The 23,408-nt window shown below is 39.8% G+C and overlaps 1 protein-coding gene across 6 annotated transcripts in view; it reads right to left on the bottom strand.

Annotated features, from left to right (window-relative positions):
• frmd4a (FERM domain containing 4A) overlaps positions 1 to 23,408 on the bottom strand; it is a 91,691-nt gene that overhangs the window by 45,338 nt on the left and 22,945 nt on the right. For 2 of the 6 annotated variants that reach the window (XM_044124292.1, XM_044124289.1), the window contains exon 1: positions 21,485 to 21,866. The exons of 2 other annotated variants lie outside the window; for them this stretch is intronic. In XM_044124292.1, coding sequence (XP_043980227.1) covers positions 21,485 to 21,574 — 90 coding nt within the window. In that variant the 5' untranslated portion in view covers positions 21,575 to 21,866. Of the gene's footprint in view, positions 1 to 21,484; positions 21,873 to 23,408 lie in introns of those variants that run through there. 2 more of the 6 variants (XM_044124290.1, XM_044124298.1) reach the window with 2 other exon arrangements.

The raw sequence follows: 23,408 nt of genomic DNA, 5'->3' as shown, positions 1-23,408 counted from the left end.
TAACAGTTGAGACTGACTTTTGTTATGGAGCCAGTGGACTTCTATTTTTAGCTAGACTGTGGTTGTAATGAGGTGCTGATCTGGTATATTTCAACAGAAAATTGTGTCCAGAGTGGAAAGATCTGAATCGTGAACTGGTATTAACAATGGGAGCACATAACAGTCGTGGTGGGTTAATACGACTTATGATCTTTCCTCGAAAAGTTAACTTCTAACGATGAAGCATAATATAAACACAACAGAACAGTTAATTGAGGCAGTATGAGGAATCCCTTCAACCCTGTCTGTGGGACGCTGCGGTAGGCAGCTGAGACTGACACACTTGTTTGCTCTCCGAGTTGCTCTGCCTTCAATTGTCTGCTTTCCCTCCATATTTATGGAGGCCAAATAAACAGATTTGAGCTCCTCACACTCCGAGCGAACACAGTCTGATACACACAGTCTCATGATGTAATTTATGACAATGAGATTTCTAGAGTCGAAGAGGCTTGTCAGCGCTATTAATGGTACAGCGCCCACAACCAGTGTGCTGCAGGTGAGATTAAAATAGAAGATACATAAAAGCACAAGACAATTCAATGGGATCTAATAATAATAATGAAAGACGAGCTTGAAAACCTTGCCTTCTTTACGTTGCATTTTGGGAGGTGGCGTAGTGTAATGGAGCAGTGAGGGTCATGGAAAGGCAGCCAGGAATGTCTGGAGAAACGACTGACCGGGATAGATCTGTTTTGTTTGTTCAAGTGTGCACATTCATGCATGTGTATGTGTCTCTGCACTCCACCCTTCCTTACCCACGAGTGTCCTTTGGACAGAAATATGGTTCCAGTTAGCCCCCTTTTGAAAATCAGAAACATACTGGCTCTTCAAACAAACTGGAGATATTTCTGTATTCAGCTCTGCTTTGTTCTCATTTTACAACAAACCTCCATTCCCAGACTTCGACCACAACCCCCCACAACAGCTTTTACATAAAATAACAACACTGAATGAAACTGACAGATGGAGATGATTATCCGTTTTAAAATACTACCCAGACACTTTCACTGAGGATACTGCTGTAAAATGTTAAAGTTTCCAGCATGGTATATGAAGTCACCTTGTATGGTGGATTTTGTTTGATCCATATTTTCAAGTCATTTGAAACCAGAAGACCCTAAACCAACCTATTAGATCCAATGTTTACTGATCTTCAATTTTTGGTAAGTTTTGACCTGCTGATATGAAATATTATTTAACTATAATTTTTCATTAAAAGCTATCACTTACTAAAGTTCATGTTCTTCTCTGGCCACACTGCTGTGAATTGAGATCTTTATGATTTTATGAACTTTTAAAAGCAGTTTCCATATACATTACCTGTAAAATTCACTCCTTCATTTAGAATTTTTAATGAAGTTGGCAACTTTTCCTAATCCATCATCTCCTCTGCTGAGTTAGTTCATATGCATTGGTGGGATACAGCTAAGTCATAAGGTTTATTCATGCCAATTAATTAAGCTCTTAAATAACGACTCCTAATTAAGTGCCCGCTGAATTGTGGCGTTTTTAGATTCAGATGACTATGTTGTCTGCGTAGAACATCCTACTGCAATGACAATGCAATACCACTTCCATAAAAAGTCTGTTAAAGGTCACACTTGTACCATGAGTGTAGTCATGTCTACACATGCCCTATTTTATTCTTTATCTGTTCCATAATCTTGTTTTGACTATGGTTTCTGTTGCTTTCACTAATGTAAGACAAATGCTGGGTCACATAGATGTGCATAAACACTCATGCACTGCCTGGATTTATTTTTAAAGTAGAGAAGAAAAGAAATTCAAACAAGTCCACAGCAAACGTCTCCTGTGATGATATTCAAGTCCATAAAAGCATTTCATGAGCACAGCGTTATGACACAGCGCCACAGTGTGTCCATCTAAGTGAAAATCATCATTTTGGTGCACATACAGACTCTGCAGCCTGTTGTAATTTCAAGGATCTGCACATGAGCACCACCAATGTCTCTTTCAATTTAATTATATTTTCATGAGAACATGTCATGTTTTGATGTTACTTTGTCTCCTGATTTCGTCCCTTCTCTTACACATTCTTTAAATGCCTACATAGGGATTCCTATCATAATATATTCTCCATCCTCTGTGTTTTTGATTAAATAGATCTGAGCAGACCTGGGAATCCGAGAGAGGGTACTGAAGTGATGCTGAGGTAGCAGGGGTGAACACACTCCAGACAGACTAATGAGGTGAGCACAGTGTTTTGTGACGAGCATGTACCAGTGATGTCATGTACTCTGGACTTTTATCTAAATGAAACACAGTCTTCAGTGATTATTGGGGCTGATCTGCAAGGATGTAGACCGGCTGTTTGAGCCGTTCACAGGGGAAGGATATGTTACCCCTACACCTCCTCTCTTCATTTATAATTCATACAGGGAGAAATCACTGTAGACCCCAGTGACCCGGTGTTCACTGATACCACTGGCAATGCATGCACAGAGACACAGTGATGTAGACTATCTTTGATTGTCACACATAAATTAGTAAAATGTCTATGCTTTTCTCTTAGGATAGACGAAACTTGAAGTTCAGGACAATCTTCCTTCTTGACCTCTGCTTAACTGAAATATTTTCTGTATTAGCTTGTTTTCATATATCAACATGGACTTACTCCCACACTTGCACCCTCAAAGTTGGACACAAAGCCTGTGGCATAAACTCAAGGGCACTGACTGAAGTTGAGCAGTCAAGCAATGATAGCCTCTATTTTTTACCCTTTGACTGAACAGAATACCAAACACTCTACTCATTTATCTTGTTGAATAATAAATAAAACTGTCTGCATACTCCTACTAAATTGTCTGTCACAGTTTTAATGCATTCCACTACCCAATTAAACATGTACCCTGGGGCCTAAATAGCAGAAAAGCACAGGCGAAAAATATCCTGGCACTCTTTGTTCTTGGCTGATTTTGTCATCATCTGTGACTAAATGTATATATGCATGTATGTGGGTGGTAGTAATTAGATATTCAAAGAGGAATATGTTAGTGCTCCGGAACTGACCCAATTTGATTGAACCTTACCGGTGACATGCAAGAAACCCCTCAAACATCTCACAGCTAAAAGTGAGGACTGTGTCAAGGTTTCCTTAGACTGATGTTAGTGACTGCTAGATGGTAAAAAATCATTGTAGACACTATCTAAATTGTCTGTCACAGTTTTAATGCATCCCACTACTTCATTGAAGTAACAATGAAGTTATTTCATCCAAAGAAGGTAATGTTGGCCATTAGGGTGTAGGATGGGCCAAGTTCTTCATAGAAGAAATATATAGGTTAATTTTATTTTTGTCATAGACATTACATAATTTCTGTTGCCAAAAATAAAACATAAAAGACATACTCAACATATGTGAACAATTTTCCATAAAACAATAAAAATATTGAATATGGTATCTTATCTTACACATATGACTAGAATAATTAAAGTCCAAAACTGCTCAATGCACTTACATTGTATAGCATTTTTAAACTTTAATTCTTGGGTGTAACTTTTATGCTTTCGCTGTGTCACATAGAAAAGTCCATCCACACTGGGATGTTCAAATATGTACCGAGTGCCAGCCTCTCCCCCAAAGGCAAACAAAAGTTGTCATGACAATGTTTTAGAAAGCCCAGCCAACTCTGCATGCACACTGTGCCAGAAATGTAGGACACTTTCAGGAGGAGGCACTGTAACACAAAAAGTAGAAGTGAGATACCCAGAAAAGTGTTCCCTCACAATATAATACAAAGAAGCTCATGACAGTATCACAATCCCAGGGTAACGAAGAGAATCTTGGTCTAGATTAGAATGTCGATAAACACTTGAAAGTACATAAAAAAATAAACCTCCTTCTGCCCATTCCACCTACTCCACACAAATGCATGTTTCAGCAATAAAACAAAGAGGCAAGAAATTCACAGGGGGAGTGTCTGAGGAGAGTAAAAGAGAACAAAAGAGCAAAAAATGAAGGTAAAGTAGGTAGACATATAGAGGGAACATCATAAATAATAGTAATAATAAAAAGCAGCTGGTGATGAGAGATCTGATGTGACAAAGTGAGCATAGTGCAGACTGAGACATTCCTTCTTCTTCCTCCAGCATCTATTTTGAAGTATTGACAAACAGTGGAGCCAAAAAGAACTGTTATCCCCTCCACAGCGCTCTGCAGGCAAGATTTATCAATCCATAGTGTTGGCTCGTTGCAGCTGAGCTCCATTTCTGCTCGCCTGATTCCTCTGAGGTGGAGTAATGAAAAATGACCCGGCTCATCTGCAGGGAGAGCCCTTTGGCAGCTGTGTGTGTTCTCTTGTGAGTGTGGGCGCAATTTCTCCAGTCTAAGGGGAATCCCGTCACCAGTAAGGGTATTAAATATCTTCCATTTAGCCATTTGGCCTCAAGTAGAGCCAGAGTCTGAAGGTATAGGTAGAAACTGTCAGCTCAGTAAATAAAAACACACAATCCATCAATCACAGTCACAGATGTGAAGGGGGTTGACTTTTTTCTATTCTTATGCAAGTACCGTAGTGTCATTTCAGATTGTCATTTTTCAAACTGTTTATTTAAACCTTAAAATTATGAATAAATGTTTAACTTACATAGCTTTTGACAAGTGTGTACATGTACATATTGTGTTTTTCTGACCTATAGATGTAGTACCAAAATTTGCTGCCCAATCTGTTGAAGCCGCTCAAACTTCTACTTGGCAAACACACATAGACCCAACATTGGAGGACATGATATCAATGGAAATAAAGGATCTAGGAGTCCCTGAGAGGGATTTCCTCAGATATTTACCAGATTCCAGTAATAATCCTCTGGGATTACCATTCTGCACCGAGTCCCTAACCTCTGAACCTAAAACATTGTAAGCTCTTACATCCCCACAAATAATGCCATAGTTAAATCTATCAGATCATTCAACAGGACACGACTACCCTCATGAAACCTCATATTATATTCACTTCACCTAAGATTGAGAAACGCTTAAAAGGTTTAAACGGGTGTCTGCCAGATATACCATCTAGGCTGCTCAATGTTAACCTGGTTTACAGTGAATCAAATAAATCATCTTAAAATGTGACCAGAATCAGACACGGTTTCTGGCAGCAGTCTGCAAGAGGTTCAGTGCTCACTGCACAGGTCAGCCAAATTTGACACCAGTCATTTGTCATCCCTGTTTAAACAGCAGATTCAAAACAAACACTCAAAAAGTTTGATTCACTAATAAACGAACACGGTTATACATGTTTATTTTAGTGGTTGAAAGTATGGGACTAGTTCAAGTTAAGCAGAGACAAATGGGAAATTTGGATGCTCCGTGAAGTCTGGCTGTATACCACTCCAGCAAAAGCACATTGCAGTTTGTGTAGACTGCACTCATCGTGTAAATGTAATTTCTTGGTTTCTACTTTGAATAAATTTGCATTTAATTTGAGACTCCAAAACGTCTCACACATAGTCATAATAGGGTATTCTTATGTAAAATTTTGAAGATATTTGTAGAAAGAAAGTAAACTTAGAGAATGAGAAGCCTGATTCTGGTTGCACAACATGGATGGAAGTGCCTGAGCATGCAATTAATCAAACAAGTTGCCATCTCATCAAGCAATCTGACAAACTGTCACATCGCCAGAGAAATTAAGAGTCTGGGATGACTAAGAAGCTTACAGTACCAAGCCACTATGTTGACTCAGTGAGCTATTTATACTGAAGGGCTGCTGCTGCTTTGATATTTAAAATGCTGAGATGCTGTAAATCGGCAGGCTATTCATAAAATAAGTTTATATCAACAAAATATGTGTGAAAGATTAATGTTTGATCACAATTTATGATTTATTGAGTGGCCTGTAAAAAGTAAAGTGCACAATTAACTTTTGAGGAATCTCCACAGGAGACATTTTCTTCACCCTGTTTTCAGATGCCAGTAAACCTTGGCTTCAATTTCACACACGATCTCTCACAATTACATTCACACACTAAATAAATCAAGAAATACTTTCCAGACAAACTATGCAAATAGAGACATATCCCCAGGGGAACACTGTAAACGGCTTTAACCATCAGCTGAGCTTCAGGCATGTATGTGTGTCTGTGAAAGGATATCAAACACAAACATGCCTCAAGGTAGTTGCCAACAAATTAGAAAATTGCAGATAAAATAAACAAAGCAGAGGGAAAATTTTGGGAAAATGGCCTCCCTTTTGAAAAGTTCCAACTGCTGGTTCTGGGAAAAAAATTTCTCACATTCAGATCATGACTCTGGCAGAGTGAGTAAAGACTGCTGGGAGACGGCAGTAACGATCAAAATGCCTCAGTAGGAAGTCACAAGTTCAATGTCATTCTTCATCCAACAGTTACTTGGATGGGAAGCATGGAAAAAAACAGAGGAAAGCTGGGAATTAACACAGATTCTCCCATTCTGGGTATTTACTTACATCTCACTGGGGCAGTTATTGGCCGTTGCTTCAGTGGAATATGAGAACAAAGGAATGATAAAGTGAACATGAGAGGCAGATGGACTATATAAAAGTAACCGAGCAAAGGTTGCTGACAACCACCCAACATTAAAGAAATCCACTTGCTTAGAGAAAAACCCACCGTGGTTTGACTGAGAGCCCAGAGCTCACCAGACCACAAAACAAAGGACTTAATTGAACAGCTACAAGTGAGCTGAGACCATGACAGAAGAAAAATTGAGCAACTCAGATGCTTAGTGCCTGTCTCTGGTTTGTACCGTAATGGCACACATCAATGGGATAAGGAATATGATTTATGACAGAGCTGTTCTCACAGGAAACCAGACCAGATGAGTTCAGTGGGAGTTAACTGGCCTGCTTTTCAGTGTGCACGTCATGCAGGCCAGCCTACAAGCAAGTGGCAGGGAATAATGAATATGCATGATCAATGGGACATAATTTGAGACTTTAAATATGTATAAAACCTTTCACTGGGGAACAGTTGCTAGGAAACAGATAGGCTCAAAGTTTGTTGTTTGGCCTCTAGGAGAATCAGCTTCCTGTCAGCTCCTCTTAATAGTAATTGTTGTAACAGGAAATAAATGAGTGTAAGTAGGATGTTTACCTTGTTGAGTTTAAAAAAGGGACGATGAACCCTGTAGAGTTTGTTCACGTCACATAAATTGAAGTGACGTAAAAAATAAATAATACAGATGTCATGTAAGCTGGAAGATAACATGTTGAGGTACGACACCTTACAAATTTATTCAAACGTTTTCCATCTATTTAAACTTCATGTTATATGGTTTAGACCAACACAAAAGTATATAACTATCAAATGGAAAAAATGTTTTGCTTAAAGTCAATTGCAGCTGCAAGTCTTTCACCAGTTTGAATTGATTTGCAATTCTACTTTGCAAAATAGCTCAAGCTCTGTCTGACTGGAGGAGCATTTGTTACCATTAATTGTCTAGTCTTAGCACAAGTTATGTTTAGGTCTGATATTTGATTTGACCACTATATTGATGTAAACCATCTGTCTGCATGTTGCTAAAAATGGTTGGTTTTCTGTTGTTGCATACCCTTCAGATTTCAGAATTAAACTGTACTTCATGTAATGTTCAAAGCTTGTGCATGCTGGCACTGTTTGTTCACTAACGTCTTTTTAAGAAACGTCTGATGGCTTCAAAGAAAAGGTTATTATACAAAGAAGAACTTTAGCTCTTTACAATGATACTGATACATTGTTAGGTGTATCAGCATAAAGGGTCCAAAATGTATAACCTATAAAGCTTGGTATCGTTCTTCTTTCATTTTAAAATTATGTCCTACGTTGTGTTGCTCTGTCTCAAAAATTGAATAGAATACACAGAGGTTTGCGCATGCAACCTGACAAAACGTATTAACGGATATGAATACTTTTGCCAGACACTGTAAACATAATCCTTGCAAGTCAAAGGAAGCCCAACCACCTGTGTTTGTTATAGTTCTTGCACTTGCTGCTTGCAGGATATCCTTCCTTTGAGACTGTGGGTGGTGGGGGTGCATTGCAAGGAGAAGGGGAGGGGGTGGGACAAAGAACAGATACAATGCGCACGGCCGAGATCAGTGTGAGCCCAAACATCACGAGAAATGATAAATAAGTACCTAGAGACATTGTCTAACACAGCACAGCGGAGCACCATCCTGACATGCCTACTGGTTCTAACCCTCTTTACAGGGTCACAACACAAGAGAAAAATGTGTGACTCGAGGCTGTTGAGTCAATATAACTCATCCTGATGTATGAAAGTGTAAACACACGGCTGAGCTCTCAAAAGGGAAATAAGTGCATGTCTGTGCAAACAAATAACATTTTACAAATGGTACAAATCTGATGGTTGGTGTAGCACTGCAGCTTCATCACACGGGATGCTGCTTAACACAAAGATGCAAAGCACTGCAGGTGTAAAGCTCACCCTTAGGTGTTGTAAAATATCTTGACCAGGGACATGGATTGGGCTACTTGGATGCCGGAGATAGATTTTTGTGGCAGTCTGGACTAAAAAAGTGAAAGAATTTAGGAAAGAAAAACAGAAAGTTTGTTGTTGGGAGCAATTAGGACAAATATGAAAAGACTTTGTTCACTTCAAAGGAGCAAGAGAAGAAGACAGAGAGTGAAAATTGACAAAGTTAAACTCCTCTCAGTTTATGTCAGTCTTTCTCTCCTGTGTGTCTTGATTTTGTAAGGCTGTGTTTCTCATTAACTCTTATGTAGAAGGCAAGAGAATCTCCATCCTGTTTCCTGACACATTGACCCCCTCCTGCTCCACCTATGCAACTCTCTTCACTATTAATCGCTCCACCTTGGAATATATCTCTCTGTATTAAAGGCGGGTAACTTGTCAAAATGCTTCAATGGAATTACTCTAAAAAGAGCAGCTGAAAACTGATTTACTGATTGGCTGTGTCACTAAAGTAGGAGGGGGTGTTAACCAAGGATGATGTTTAAAATAATTGCAGCTTCCTCTGATTGTGTTCTCCTCCCTCAGGATGCTTAGTCTAAGGAGGTACATATGACCACATTTTAACGCAAAAGTCAGAACAACTCAGCTACTCCTCAAAGAAGAATGCATAGGAAAAAAAAGCAGGAAAGCCCACATGATGGGTGTGTGTGTGTGTGTGTGTGAGTGTGTTTATCTTGGTGTGCATGTACATTTGAAACTAGATATGTACAAACACTGTGCACAAAATATTTTTTTCCTTACTGTTTGACAGTAAATTAGGTTCAACTTCAGTTTTTTGTTAGCATGTCCTGTACTAACGTGGACTGAAAGATCACTCAGCACGGAAGACAAAGACCTTCAAATAAATGTCCTGTGGTCTGACAGGACTAAAATTAAAATATTTGGATAAAATGACAATTGCAAGATTTGGAAGTGTAAGGGATAAGCTCCCGAGCCTGAGCACATCTAACCAACTGTGAAGTATATAGGAGTGACAGAATCCTGTGGTGTAGATGTTTTGCTACAGGAGGGACTGGTGCAATTAAAAAAATAGATGGTATCATGTGAAATAGACATTATTTGTAAATATCCAAGCACCAGATTTTAGGCGTAAGCCTGAAAGTTAAGATTTTGGCACCAATTGGTCTTTGATGACCAAAAGTACCTTGTCAGAAAGTGGCGGAAGGACAACAAAATCAATGTTTTTGAGTGGCCATGACCAAGCCCCGACCCCAGTTCCAAAGAAAACATGTAAAGAAATGTAGGCCTGCATACCTGAGCTGATGTCCAAAATGTATGACCCAAGTCATACAAGAAATTCCTTCAAAGACCAAGCAAATTAATTGAATAAGAGAAAAATCTTCTATTATTCTTGCATTTACTGAAAAGAAATAATTTAAGTAATTCTAACTGGCCACAGGCAGTGGCAAAAAATATGTATTTTTTATACACAGTGTATTGAAATGTCTGGTTAAACTTTATGTTCTAATGACCTGACTGACCAAAGCAGTGCAACCTTGTCCTCGCACAGACCCAGAGGGTGCCTCTCTCTCCGTCTGATGGGTTTGTTCTAGTGGTGCCATCTGCATAGAGGGCAGCTGGGATGTCCAGGGAATACTAATTGCTCTGTGAAAGCAGCAAGTACCGATTTGAACATGCTGAAGTGAATGCTGATCAACCATTTTGCTGAATCATCGCTTGAAAAAACTAAGAACTAAGAAACATTGTCACTCCAAAAAATGAAATTAAAATAATGAAAAAGCTAAGAAGAAACTTAGGAAAACAGGTAAAATAAGAATCCAAAGTTTTCAGGGAGGAAAATAACTTCGGTCAAGAAAACCATGCAACTGTTAAGTGTCTACTTTTTTTAATGACCATAGTTACACATTCAAGCTTAACAGGTTGGTTAGAAGCTCCTCTATGAAGAGCCTGGCAATACAACTTCCTGCTGGACAAACAACAAAAGAACTCTACAGACAGTATTTGCAAAGCAAAAGCTGATTCTGGGGTTTCAGATTAACACAAGTAAAAACAATTCTAACCCTGGTCTGAGCTTCAGTCAAACCAAGTTTGATTTCTTCAAGTTCCTATTTTTTGAAGAATAAACGTAGCCTTCAGCTTTCTGATTCCTCTGTTGCTGTTTTCTTTTGTCTCAAGTATTGACACTAAAGAATGACAAATCTATTAATAATAGTTTGTTTTCCAGGTGCCACTGTAGCAAATGTAATCGTTATTTTACCACTTACCAATAGAAAACTGATTAAAAATGTATTGGGAATGGATGGGTACTGAAAGATGCCAGCTTGAAACCATGAAGAAGCCAAGGTATTTACCTGGTAAAGAGGTCTTGAAACACATCTGTGTGCATGAAATAGATGCAGGGGCCCCGGAAGATTCCTGGCATGCACACAAACTCGCTGGACAGCTGTGGAGGTGAGAGTCCACAGCAGACCTCGACGCGTACAGACCATGTCGTCTAGACCTAATAAAACTGCCTCCATTATCAAACTAATGCTGCGACATTTATGACACGATGAGTTTATGGCAGACAGGAATCCAGATGTCAGAGCTTTATTTTCTCAAGTGAACAACTCAAAGTAAAATACACTGAGGACCAGGCAATGAAATAAGTGTGAGAGCAGTTTTCAGCGTCCTCCTGGCACCATTTAACTCCAGTAGATAATCTTTCCATCCACCCTGGAAACAAAGTTAATACTGGTCATCTCTGTCCTTCCGTCTCCCTGGGAATTATTTGATGTGTCCTGAAGGTCAAACCCAGTAAATCACACTGTCCCAGTCTCACACAGTTACTGGCCGTTGCTGTTTCTCTCCTTTTCCTCTTCTTTCTTCCTTAAACTGAAGCAAAGCAGCTTTTGCCCGTTGGCCTCAAAAACAAACATTCCCACTAAGGAAGTGCAGTTCCTCGCTCAGTTTTTCTCTGACGGGCACTTGGTTTTAAAGTGACATGCACTCCGTCAAACTGCAGAGAGCAAGCAGTCCTCTCACTTTCTCTCTCACGGTGTTTGTTTTCCAGAAGAGAGGGATGTACTTGCAAGCTGAACACCTCTCACACACCTGCTCCAACTGGACAATAACTGTTTGTTCGTCATTCTCAGACTATAGTGGCGACACATATCCGCATGTGAACTCACAAATTTTCAAGCTCAGACTTACAGTGTTTTTGAAAAAGTATCCACATTATTTAATCTTTTTGATAATGTTCTGTGTTACTACTACAAGTATTAGAGTATTCTATTAGGATTTTATGCATGCGTGGTTCGTTCACTGGACAACAATCGACTCAAGAGGGGTGTCATTGTTCACTCCTCTTGATTGAACAAGAGGTGACACTGAATGACACTCAGTGTAACACCCTATGCTGTAAAGTCCCGTCTTTTATAAACAACAGAGGTCAAAGTCCTCGTCACCCCAGACCTTCTGAATGACCTTAATGAAATTTATTGTCACCTTTCAAACACAGAAACACATTACTTTTAGGTTCCAGAGGGCGACCTCTTCCCACATAATTATGTCATAAATATCAAGCAATTACGTGCACAACTAAATCATATTATCAAACAAACTTTGATTTTATCGTTTTGGCGATGAAGAAAACCAAGACCAAAATTAAATATGAAACAGTTTCTTCACCAAGGGCAGATTTTCAAGGATTTTCAGAGTTGCTATGACTGGTAAACTGTGAGGTTGTAAGTGCCTTAAGCTGCTTCCCCTAAATTTTGTTTTACTCCGATGGTAAAGCAGATAACACAACCTGAAGAACTGAAGGAGCCACCAATATGGAGCACCTTTTCAAAAGGGTGTAGAGTGATTAGTCATCCAAGATCTACATTGACAGTTGTGTGAAATGTTTCAAAGTTTTGGCAGGTAAATGTGCCCACATTTTTGTGGGCACATTTATAGTCTAACACTCAGAATGATCAGGTCAGCTGAAAGTATCACATTCTTGCCCATCTTATAAACATTGTGAAGTTCCGTGACATGTTTGTGTTAGCCATGCAATAAAAAGATGCAGATGAAGGCTCAAACATTCCTAGTGTTTTCTGTGGCTTAGTGGATTTTCTAGCCTCAGTAGGTGGGGTATTTGAGGAGCACCTGGAAACTGCTGTTGTTTTTAATGGCATGTCAAAACCGTGCAGAATGAGCTGCTGGAGTGCATGATGGTGGTCAGCAGGGGACATATATCGAATGAGTTCAGTACTGCCAAATGTGTCGCCATTCAAGCTGATGAGACAGACCACTGTTGTTTCAACACAGACACTGCTGGTCTATGTGTTAAGATATTTTGACTTGCAGCCTGGAGTCCAAAACCATTTTTCTTTCTTGCAAGTGCAATGTGTGATTTAATAGATACCATGCTTTTGGAACGTCTGAATAATCGTTTTTCAATGATGACAAGGAGAATCTCATTGCTCAGGCATTTGATGGAGCTAGTGTATCAAGAGAGGCTCAGGCTGTAGTACTTCAACAGGTCTATGAGGATTTTAAATGTTTAAGAGTATAACCATTTTAACATGACCCTTCACACAGGCTGAATGGAAAAAAAATCTCAAACAATGTAATACCATCTCAAACACAAGAACATGTTACTTCTGACAGCCCTGGGAGTTTCGTCAGGATGTTTGCAATATAAAAAGGACTTGTTTTTTTCCACTCTTAGTCAGTATTCCCAGGACTGAATATCCTCATTTGACCTATTTAACAGGAAAGTATATTATCACAGCCAAGAGGAAAAAGGCTTATATAATTACTGTTTATTGGGACAGATATTAGCAGTCTTATAAATGCTCACACACACTAATTTGCAACAATGGTTATTGGTGGTCCTGTGTAATGTGTGAAATTTGTTCCCAGTCTGTTGTAAACTCTGGCTTGATGGTGCAGCTAAAAAAATATGTCTTGAATTATAAACGGTTGCTGTTTTATGAGTGGTGAAAAGGCTGAACACTGAGACCTGAGCTCAAACCCAGAATTTGTGTCCTGAAAGCCTGAAAGTAGGATCTTTTATTTCACTTGTAACCTTTAAAATAAAAAAAGAAAAGACAAATAAATAATTTATTTTATCTCTTCTTCTAAAGTATTATAGGAAAGCTTTTATAAATAGAGATTTCACTTTAAATGTACCATAAAGGGATTTTTTGCTCTTTCATAAAACCCAGTGTGACTTTGCATAACTTTAGTGAGCTTTTTTTTCATAATATTATTGAAGACCAAAGAGGCTGCTCCTTGACTGCTGATCTGGTGTCTGAATATCTTTGTATTAGACAGTTAGTATGTTGTATGTGTGTTGCTTAAAAGCCAGATAGAGGTTTTGATAATCTCATTATTCCAGGTTAGATACAACTTTAGATTTTGTTTTTGTTTTACTTAGACTAAGAGGAATGTGACCTAACCCTACGGTGTGAATTTTCCAAAATGAAGTGGGCCTTGACTAGAGATGCTTTAGGCCGCTATAATTTATAATAGGGTGTAAATATTTGCCCTAATGGGGAGGAAGACAAGGGCTTAGGCATGACAGTGCTCTGTTCCCATGACTCTATGTGTTTACAGTGTCCTGCTGAATCCTGGGAAAGGTCAAAACAGGGCTGGGACTTAAAGCGACAGTGTGCCAGCTGACTGACTATGACCATTGACACACAATGAAGAGCAGAAGGCAACTATTTGGGGTTTTAGAATGGCCCAGTATTGTGGCTGACAGAAATTAACTTTATCTTTAAGAAACACATTAAAAAGTGGCATTAAAAGAAAAGCATTAAATTTATTGGATTTAATGGGTCTGTTGATTTTTTGCTTTCTTGTCCTTGGAAGTACTTTTGTCAATTTTATCAACATATTCTCCAAATAGAAACAAATTTCTTGGGTTCCACATCTAGTCTTTCATGATGAATTGTGGTCATTGACACAAACAGAACACAGGAAAACCAGGAGCTAACTTTCATTGTGTAATCCCCCCCTATCTCCTACATTGCCGCGCTCTCTCTCTCTCTGTCTCTCCGTCTCTTTGCCTCTTTAATCTGCCCCTCTCATCTCTCCCTATCTCTCAATCTTCTTCCTGTTCTGATCTCCACTCATGCATGTTATACTGGAGTGCAGAAGAGTCAGAGATGGGGCTGAACGCTGGAGAGCGGCGGAGGGAAATGGGTCACCTACACAGAAAATTATCAGCAGAGATGCACACATCCACTAGAACAGTTGTCTTTCTTTTATCTGCGACAGCACAGCTCCGGCTTGAGCAGGTTTAATTTGTTATAAGTTTGTTCTCAGCCCACGCTGTGTTAGCTGTCAAGTAAAGAAAGATTGCAAGTGACACGGAGCCAGGGCTGAAATTCAATTCCAATCAGTCTTGTTTAATGTGATCGTATTAGAGGTGCAAGCAAGGAAATCGATGACATAATGCAGCTGAAGAGAAACATGACAGCAGGGGAATTCTGTGTGTTTATTTTTTAGGAAATATTTTCTACAGGGTTCATATTGTAGCAATTTGAGTAAAAAAAAAAAAAAAAACACCCATGATGACATAAAACCTTTGAAGAATTGGGAGTTGTTTGCCTCCTAAGTGTTAGAGATGACCTAGTTTATGTGTTTCAATCTTTAATATAATACAAGCACGCCCAGAAGGGGGTTCACTCAGAAAATGCTTGCACAGACGTACGCAAACTCTCCCTCACAAGCTAATCATTCTCCCCACTTTGCCTGGCAGATAAATATTAATGAGGATTACCGTGTTACTGCAGTACACCCACTGGAAAACAACAGACTGCAACCGTTTCCCCGCTCTGTTTCTCTTTGTCACCCAATCAGCTCCCTCCCAACACACACACACACGTCTGCTGCCTCCACCATCTTCAGCTGAGTTTGAGCAATCTTTATAAAAGTATATATTTTTTTCATTCACCTCTCTCTACTTATTCTTTCTTATCCCTCGTACACTGTCATTGCAGGATTGACACACACTCAAAATATGAATAAACTCCTTCATGTGGGTGAGTCACAGACAGTGCCTTCGTTCTCACAGAGACATGTTATCTCTGTGGAACAAAGGGCACAGATTGTGCCGGGGATATTTAAGGAACATTTCGGGTTCTCCACATCCTGTTTTGGGGCAGACAGAATTCAGATTCTTTCCCATCAACCCATCAAATTCTCCTCTTTCGAATTTTCTGGCTTCTTGCTCTTTAGAGGATCCCATGCTGTCATGTGTGAGAACATAGAAGCAGAGATAATGATGAGATTGTTCTGAGCTCCGCATGACGGTGACAGTGACTGGGAAAACACAAAAACAGCCGTCTTTCTATCCATCCATCCTTCCATCCATCCATCCATCCATCCATCCATCCATCCATTGGGGGATGTTTTGGCAGTGGACACAAGTCCTACCTCACCATGGCTACCCTGCTGGCAGTCTGTCTCCATAGAGAAAACACATTATCAGCAGTTCACCACCTTCAGCCTGTGCCCACAGTCAGTAGGAGATCATCTCCACATTTATTAGAGCGGCATTTGGGTTTACTTTGAACTTGCACGCAGCTGTGTCATGTCCCTATAGGTCTGTGGGTGGGTTTTGAATGGGGGAAAATTAACATTACCTCAGAGTGATGAAAGACAAGAGGGTGAGAGTCCCCGCTCTCAGTGAGGGCTCTTTTATTGAGCCCTCACTGACTCAATAACATTCCTCCTTCTGAGCCTTGGGGAGAAAAGGGGGTCCCTTTTCATGCCAAACAGGGTGTGGTACAAGACCTTCAGGAGGTGCTTCTCTTTCTCTCCTCCACAATCTCTCCGCCTTCTCTTTTTGTTTTTAATTGGACCGACTGACCACAGCGCTCATCTACAGTCCTGCGGGCATTTCAAAATCCCAGGGAATCAATACTGTAGCAAGGCAAAGCAGAGCTGCAGGGCCAACAGCTAAAAACTGATCCACACTAACAGGGGTGGGGGAGTGATAAATAAATTAAACCTAAACTTATGCAGCTTGTTGTTGTAGAGCGTTAGCTGACATGTTAACTTTGCAGGAGCTTCAATGCATTCTGACTAATGTCGAGACAATAACATCAGTGGGTTGACCCGCCGATTGCCGGAGTCCAGAGCTGACCTTCTCTGGGATTGGTGCAGGAAACACATTTTCAGGTAACAAGGATTGATTGGTATTCCTGCCTCATCACCTGTCTGTTTGCTTCTAGATTTCAGGCGTATAATGCTAAATCACATTTGTCTGCTTGCATTCCAACTTAAGGGGAGCCTCGTAAACATGTGCATGAGAGGAAACTCCCACCCATCTACCCTCAATGCCGCTACTTCGGTGCCCTGACAACAACATGTTTCCATGGAGAGCAGTTGATCCTAAAATTTAAACCAACACAAAAACACACACATAAAAACTCACACATAAAAACTCGCACATAAAAACACACATGCCTGACTTAAACCGCTTCCCTTTGTTTGTTTTGTTTTCAGCTTAATTTCCCCCCAAAAAGAGAGCTGAGACGCTTAACATGATACCAGGATAACAAAGGCGGGAGATAATCCTAATTCTAACTGCTCAAAGGCAATCTAAACACAAAACATCCCCCTTAAAAGGAGCTGTTTTAAACTGTCAGCACTGACTGCACAATTTGCTATCATATTAAACACTTATGGTTTTTCAAGTACTATATCTAAGCACTTTTAGCTCTTCTGTTGTCACTCTTACTTAAAGGTTCTGAAAAGTCCTTTTCAGTCTGTAGTCGACAAATGTTTTATGGGAGTTTATATAACACAGGTTAGTCATAGAGCTGCGACCATTTTGGCAAATGTTTACTAAAATGCCGAATTATTATGCAACACTATACTTGTTGATGTTTACTTGAATTTCTGTATTATGCAAAATTAAAGGAATAGTTAAGCGTTTTTAAAGCAAGATTTTGTGAAAATATTACAAAATTGTAGGAATGTAAGTAAATCCTCAGAGTAGTGGATGCCTAACACCTAACAGCCAGTTTGTTTACTTTTGTGTGAGTGCATTCCTTAACGTCAGGATCAGGAAGAAGTGATAAGGTGTTATAGAAGGAAATTACCCCTGAAGTGAAGAGTAAAGCAAGGTCAGAGATCATGTCTCTGAGCTGTTTAAGCTCATAATTTCATCAACCACTGCAAATATCTACTAATGAAATGGATTACGCTAGTAATCAAACACACAGCTTGGAATTTGTCCTATCCTGTCGGTTCATTTAACACAATACTTTGTGGATCAGAACTGGTCCAAATGATCCGTCATTGGAGATGCGGTGCCATCCACACCCAGACAGTGCACTGGTTCAATCAATGGGTGACAAATGGTGTGTGCCCTGTCACTACTCTAAAGTTATGTTATCACGGGCTTCCGACTGGATTGGTCCATTAAATGAACACAAAAGCTTCGTAATTGTACAAAACTTTGTGCAACCCTGGCATAATTCAATACAAATGTGACCTTGGCTTGGCTTTGTGTCACATTTGATTACTGAACTCAGAGTTGATTGGTGACCCCTTTTCCAGTGGGGATTCTGACTTCAGGTGTGTTTTTGTTGTCTTTTCTGAACTGAACTCAAAAAATCTGACTTTTGAGTATACATAGGACATATTACCGGTAGCTTTAAAGTGATATAAGAGAGCTATTGATTATAATAACGTCACATAAAAAAAGAATGAACGGCTTGGAGATTGAAGAACATTTTATGAAACGTAAGCTGGAAAGATGCCTAGTAAAATATGATGTGAGGAAGAAAATGATGGTAATCTCTTATAGTCAGAGCAAACTGCATGTTTTTATAAAGTGTGTCATAGCTCTACTATGAACAAAATGGCTCTTCTGAGCATATACAACTCAATTAAATATCTTGAAGCCAAGATCCATCACAAATGAAGCTGACAGAAACATGAGGCAATTTATTTGAATTAGCAAAATAACAAGACAAAGACAGTATTTATCCCTGCAGTTTGGGAGATAAAAACAATCTTGGAGATTTTGTTTTAAATGTGGTTTGAACAAATTAATAGATGCCAATATGTTAGAGAGATAGAGCAAAGTATTTAGCCAGAGGGATGAGTACAGAAAAAAAAAACATTATGCATGTTCATAGAAAACTGCTCAAGGATATGAAAAACTGGGCTTAATTTGATGATTGAAAAGCTTGCAGTTTAACGATTCCATCACAGCCACCCACACTGCCAAGACAACTGCTTTACAGAGAGATATACATACAACTTAACATTCCACAAACTGCTGCTATTGCACTTGGACAAGTCCAAGATTGGCAGAGATTAGACACAAACGAACAAAGTTATCAAACATGACAAGTCAGAGCAGGACAAAGCTGAAGTGAAGCATAAAAGTGAAAGTATTTAAGTGACTCAGTGAAGACATAGTGCCTGCTTGTTTCTCAGAATGGTACATCATAGCACATAGGCTATTTGCCACTGCAGAACAAAGAAAGAACCCCTTTATCAATTTATTGGACGATTTGCTTCATGTGTGATCCAATGGAAAAATATATAGATAATCAGTTGAGTGTTTACCGTTTATAAAGCAAATACTTCAAAAGAACATAGTTTAACGTCCGGCACAAAAACAAATAAACATATGTGTGTAAATCATTGCTAGTAACCCAAGTCTTCAACCTGTCAGCACACAGCTGGTTACAAGAATAATAGGAGGCAGAAAAAGGGAATGCAATCAGTGAAAGAGCAACGGAGACCCTTCCTCTCAGTATGTGGAAATCTGCTTTTCTCCTTTAATTAAGGTGATTGCCAATGGCAATTGCTACTCAACTCAAATGTTGTGCAGTTCCCACTGGTCATTACGGTGACATGACTGGACAGAGTGGACGATATTCAATAGAACATCTGTAGCACCAGCATTCAAAAATGTTGAACTCGGTACCATTTGCCATACAGCTGAATTAGTTTGAGGAATTATAGTTCTGTCTTATAAACATCTTGAATCTATTGTTCTAATTAGTCCCAATAAGTAGTAGAAAAGTCAGCAGTTATTAAGATTAAGGAATTTACTGAAGTGTGTGGCTTCACGTTATAAAAACTAAGCTGTAGATAACAGTTGCCAGAACTGTTAATGTCTTTCATGGAAACATGTACCTTGGATTCAGCTAATAAGGTAATTGGAAAGCAAATCTCTCAACAGTGTAAACAATTACGTTATCAATGTAATTGTATTGATCTGTCCAATTGCTGTTTCTGGTCATTTGTATTGCATTTTGTTTGGTGATCAATTTGAGTAAGTAATTTCAGGACAGTTTTTGTCAGCTTGACTCTTTAAGCAAAATATAAAAAACATTTATTCTTGTTAATAAATGTAGCACATACATTATTAAGTGTTTTACATAAATTTACTTGTTTTACTTATCAATGTTTCATTTTTGCTTTTGCTTTTTGATTAAAAAATGTGAAAAATTGCTAACGATCTTCTGTTCACACACTTGCAATGGCACAAGAGTTTGTAACCTCCTGCACCAGCTGTTTGGATTGTCGACCATCACTGTTCTGGTAAACTGCTGCACCAGCTGGTGAAGATACTCAGTTTATATTGTTTTTGATGCAAACTAGATTTTCAAACATTTTAATGTTTTGCATCATTAATTAATTTATAAATACTGATATTTTGACATCCTTATAGGCACAAGCTTAGTTGCATTAAATGGAAAATGCAATCGAATCAAGTCAAGTCAAACAGAAAATTGAACTTGAATCAAATTTATAGTCAGATTTGTTCAAATCATTATTCCTTCATTCACCAATAACTCAGAAAAAAGTATAATTTATGTAAAGTTGTATTAAACTTTAATTATTTTAGCATAGCTCAAGGATGAATAGCTGTTTTAGTGTTGTTTGTGTCAAAGAAGGAAGCAGGCAAGGTGGGGGAATATGAGCCTGGGCTTATTAAAATGAAAGTAGAGTGTGTGCTCTTGTGTGTACCTCTGTATTTTTTGTGTGCACTCAAAGAACCACAAAGAGAAACACGGCAGACCTCAAAATACTAGTTGGAGGCAGAACTTCTTCAAACATGAACAAACTCACATTACAGTGCATCAAGAGACTTAGATTACAAAAGAAAGGCACTGTTCTTTTCTTCTTGATCCAGCAGGCACCTCATGATTTAGAGCTAGCTGTCTGGTATAACTTAAGCCCGAATCGCTCATCACCTGGACGCAAGCACTATTTAACTATGATTCACTTAATACCAGCATTTACTACATGAAAGAGCACTACTGTGCATCATAGAATGAACCCTTTTTGGGGGTAACACACTAACCCAGCTGCAAACTTTTCTTCTCCTCACTCATAGTTAGCTCTCTGCTGGAGTAAACAAGTTTTCTAAAGAACTAAAGACACAGCACGTTGCAACCTGTCTTTTGAAACTGACATAAAGGGTAACTGTGAATGCACATTCCGTATCCAAACTTAACTATTATCTTTGGCCTTCAGAGCACGCCCACCAGACACAAAAAACCCCCTAAACACTGAAGCTTCTCTTCTACAGCAGAAACAAGCTGACTTCCAGCATGTAATACGTTCAGCACTCAGAGCCATGCTGCACTTCAGGCTATGTGTGGTTTAGGTTGATAAAAAAGAAGCAATCTCATGTCTCAAGACAGATTATATGCACTGTTAGAGGTGGCTTCCCCTCCGAGAGAGTTCCCTGTAACCTTGAATCCGAGGACAGCAGTTGTATACATTTCCAGTGACTGAAAGCTGCACAGACTGACAGGCTCATCCTGACAGGAAGGGAACACTGAGAAGTATTGTCCATAGCAGAGATTAAAAGCTTTGGTCTTCACTTGCCTTCCACCAACTCAAATCTAATACGGTTCCCTGGATTAACCAAGAACCTTTTCAAATCCTGTTTCAAATACAAAGCAGCATAAGAAAACTGTCACATAGACAGACCTTTAACCCTAAAGCAAAGTTAAGGTTGAAGCTTGAAAGTACATCGGATGAACGTCTTACCCTCTCTCCGCTGTTCCTCCGGAGAGTCCCCACCGGCAGCTTCAGCATCAGCCGGCGGGTCCTCCCGGGTGTCACAGCTCCCTGGACCATGGTACGCTCCAGAGTCTGTGTCTCTGTGGGAGTGCGAGCATGCGTGTGGGTGTACGAAGTGGGTGTCCTCGCCGTCCCGTCCAGCCTGACAGCCGTGCTTCACGCGAGTTTTTACGCGTGGGTGTGTGTGCGACAAGAAAGAAAGTGTGGGATGTGCAGAACTCTCAACTCTGGTCCTATTGAGAGCCCTTCTCTGCTCCGGCTCCCCTTCGTGTTAAAACACTGGCCATTCTCCTCCGTTTCCAGCTCTGCTTCAGTCTGCCGTTTACGAGGTGAATGAGTGTGTGTAAGAGTGTGTGCAGGGGAAGGAGAGGGAGCGCGCTTTGTCTCCCTTCTCCTCTCTCTTCTCCTGCTCCGACAGCTCCTCTCCCTCCCACTCAGACTCACTTCCTTCAGATGGGGGCTTAACCAGGTCACTGGATTAATGTGACGTTATAGCTCTTATTAGCATACGCACTTGTGTCACATGACACCATAACAATTTTTTGAGCAAAAAAATACACCCCCACTACTTTCTCTCTCTCACACACACACCCAACCCTTACACAGGGAATCACGTGGGGAACCTCAAAAGGAATATGGGATGTTTTGCCATCTGGAGGGGAGATTATCTCTGAAATCCCACATCCAGCTTTCGCTCCCTGCACTGTCTAGGCTATTGGACACAATGGGAGAGTATGCCACAGACAAACAGACATCCCTGCAGTCAACCAGGCCCATTGCTCATGAAAGCAGAACCAGGCCCTAGAATGAATTTGTTCAAGGGAAAATGGAAAAACATGGTATGTTGCTCTCCAAAGAGCAGTGACGGTAGTTTTTGTTTTAGGGTACGTCCAGTCACAGATAGCCGCAGGGAGCGTCAGCACCCCATTCAGCTGAGTCAGTCTCCTGTATCCATCACTGTACTCTTTACATGTCCATTAAAGCTATTGGAGTCATGAGTCACAGCCACTCTGAGTGACTTACTGTCATATTCCCATCATCACTCACTGGTGGGCTCTGTTCGCCTGAGCACATCAATACTCAGCTGTCAGCTGATTAACCAAACTCAATCAGCTGACAGCTGAGTATTGATACACATCTTACACAGAGGCAATGATGCTGGATGTTGACTTGCATGTATGGTAAGGGAACAAATACATGGTATGGATGAAAAGGTATTCACAGCTTAAATTCTCTCACTTTGTCACATTAACATCACCGACTTCACTGTATTTGTTAATATTTTAGAAAGACAAACTCATACTTGTTCATAACTGTAAATTGGATAGAGAGCAACGTGGGTTTTTCAAAGTTGTTTAACAAATAAAAATCTGCATCTGTGTGCCTGAGTTTTAAACTCCTTTTCCTTGATTCGGCTACATAGAACCCAATGCAAGCAATTATCTTTACTGGCCTATATACAGGTCAAAAAGTGATGCTGCACAAAATCCTGAAGACGCCCTCCCCACAGTGAAATAGGATGAAAGTGGCATCATACTGTGAGGTGACTTTTCTTCAGCAGATGCACAGAAGTGGGTCAGAGCAGAGGGGAAGATGGATGGATGTCATCTATTACAGGATGCAGAAGACTTGAGACAGTAGAGTGGAGGCTAACCATGGAGTGGCACAAAAGTCTTAAGTCTAAAAGATCCAGTGTCCCAGTCAAAGCCCAGACCCAAATCCAATTGTCATTTGCAGCAAGACTTGAAAACTGATGTTCACAGATGCTGTGAAAAACATCAAGTTTTGTCTTTGTAATGTGGCAAAACATAAGGAAGGATGAATATATTCTATTACTGCAGAATGTAAAAGTTTGGTTGGTTACAGAAAACTGACCACTGGATCTCATACT

This window comes from Gambusia affinis, linkage group LG08, assembly GCF_019740435.1.
Source record: "Gambusia affinis linkage group LG08, SWU_Gaff_1.0, whole genome shotgun sequence".
Lineage (NCBI taxonomy): Eukaryota > Metazoa > Chordata > Actinopteri > Cyprinodontiformes > Poeciliidae > Gambusia > Gambusia affinis.
The sequence above is the reverse complement of the archived record's forward strand: the minus strand, read 5'-3'. Positions and strand labels throughout refer to the sequence as shown.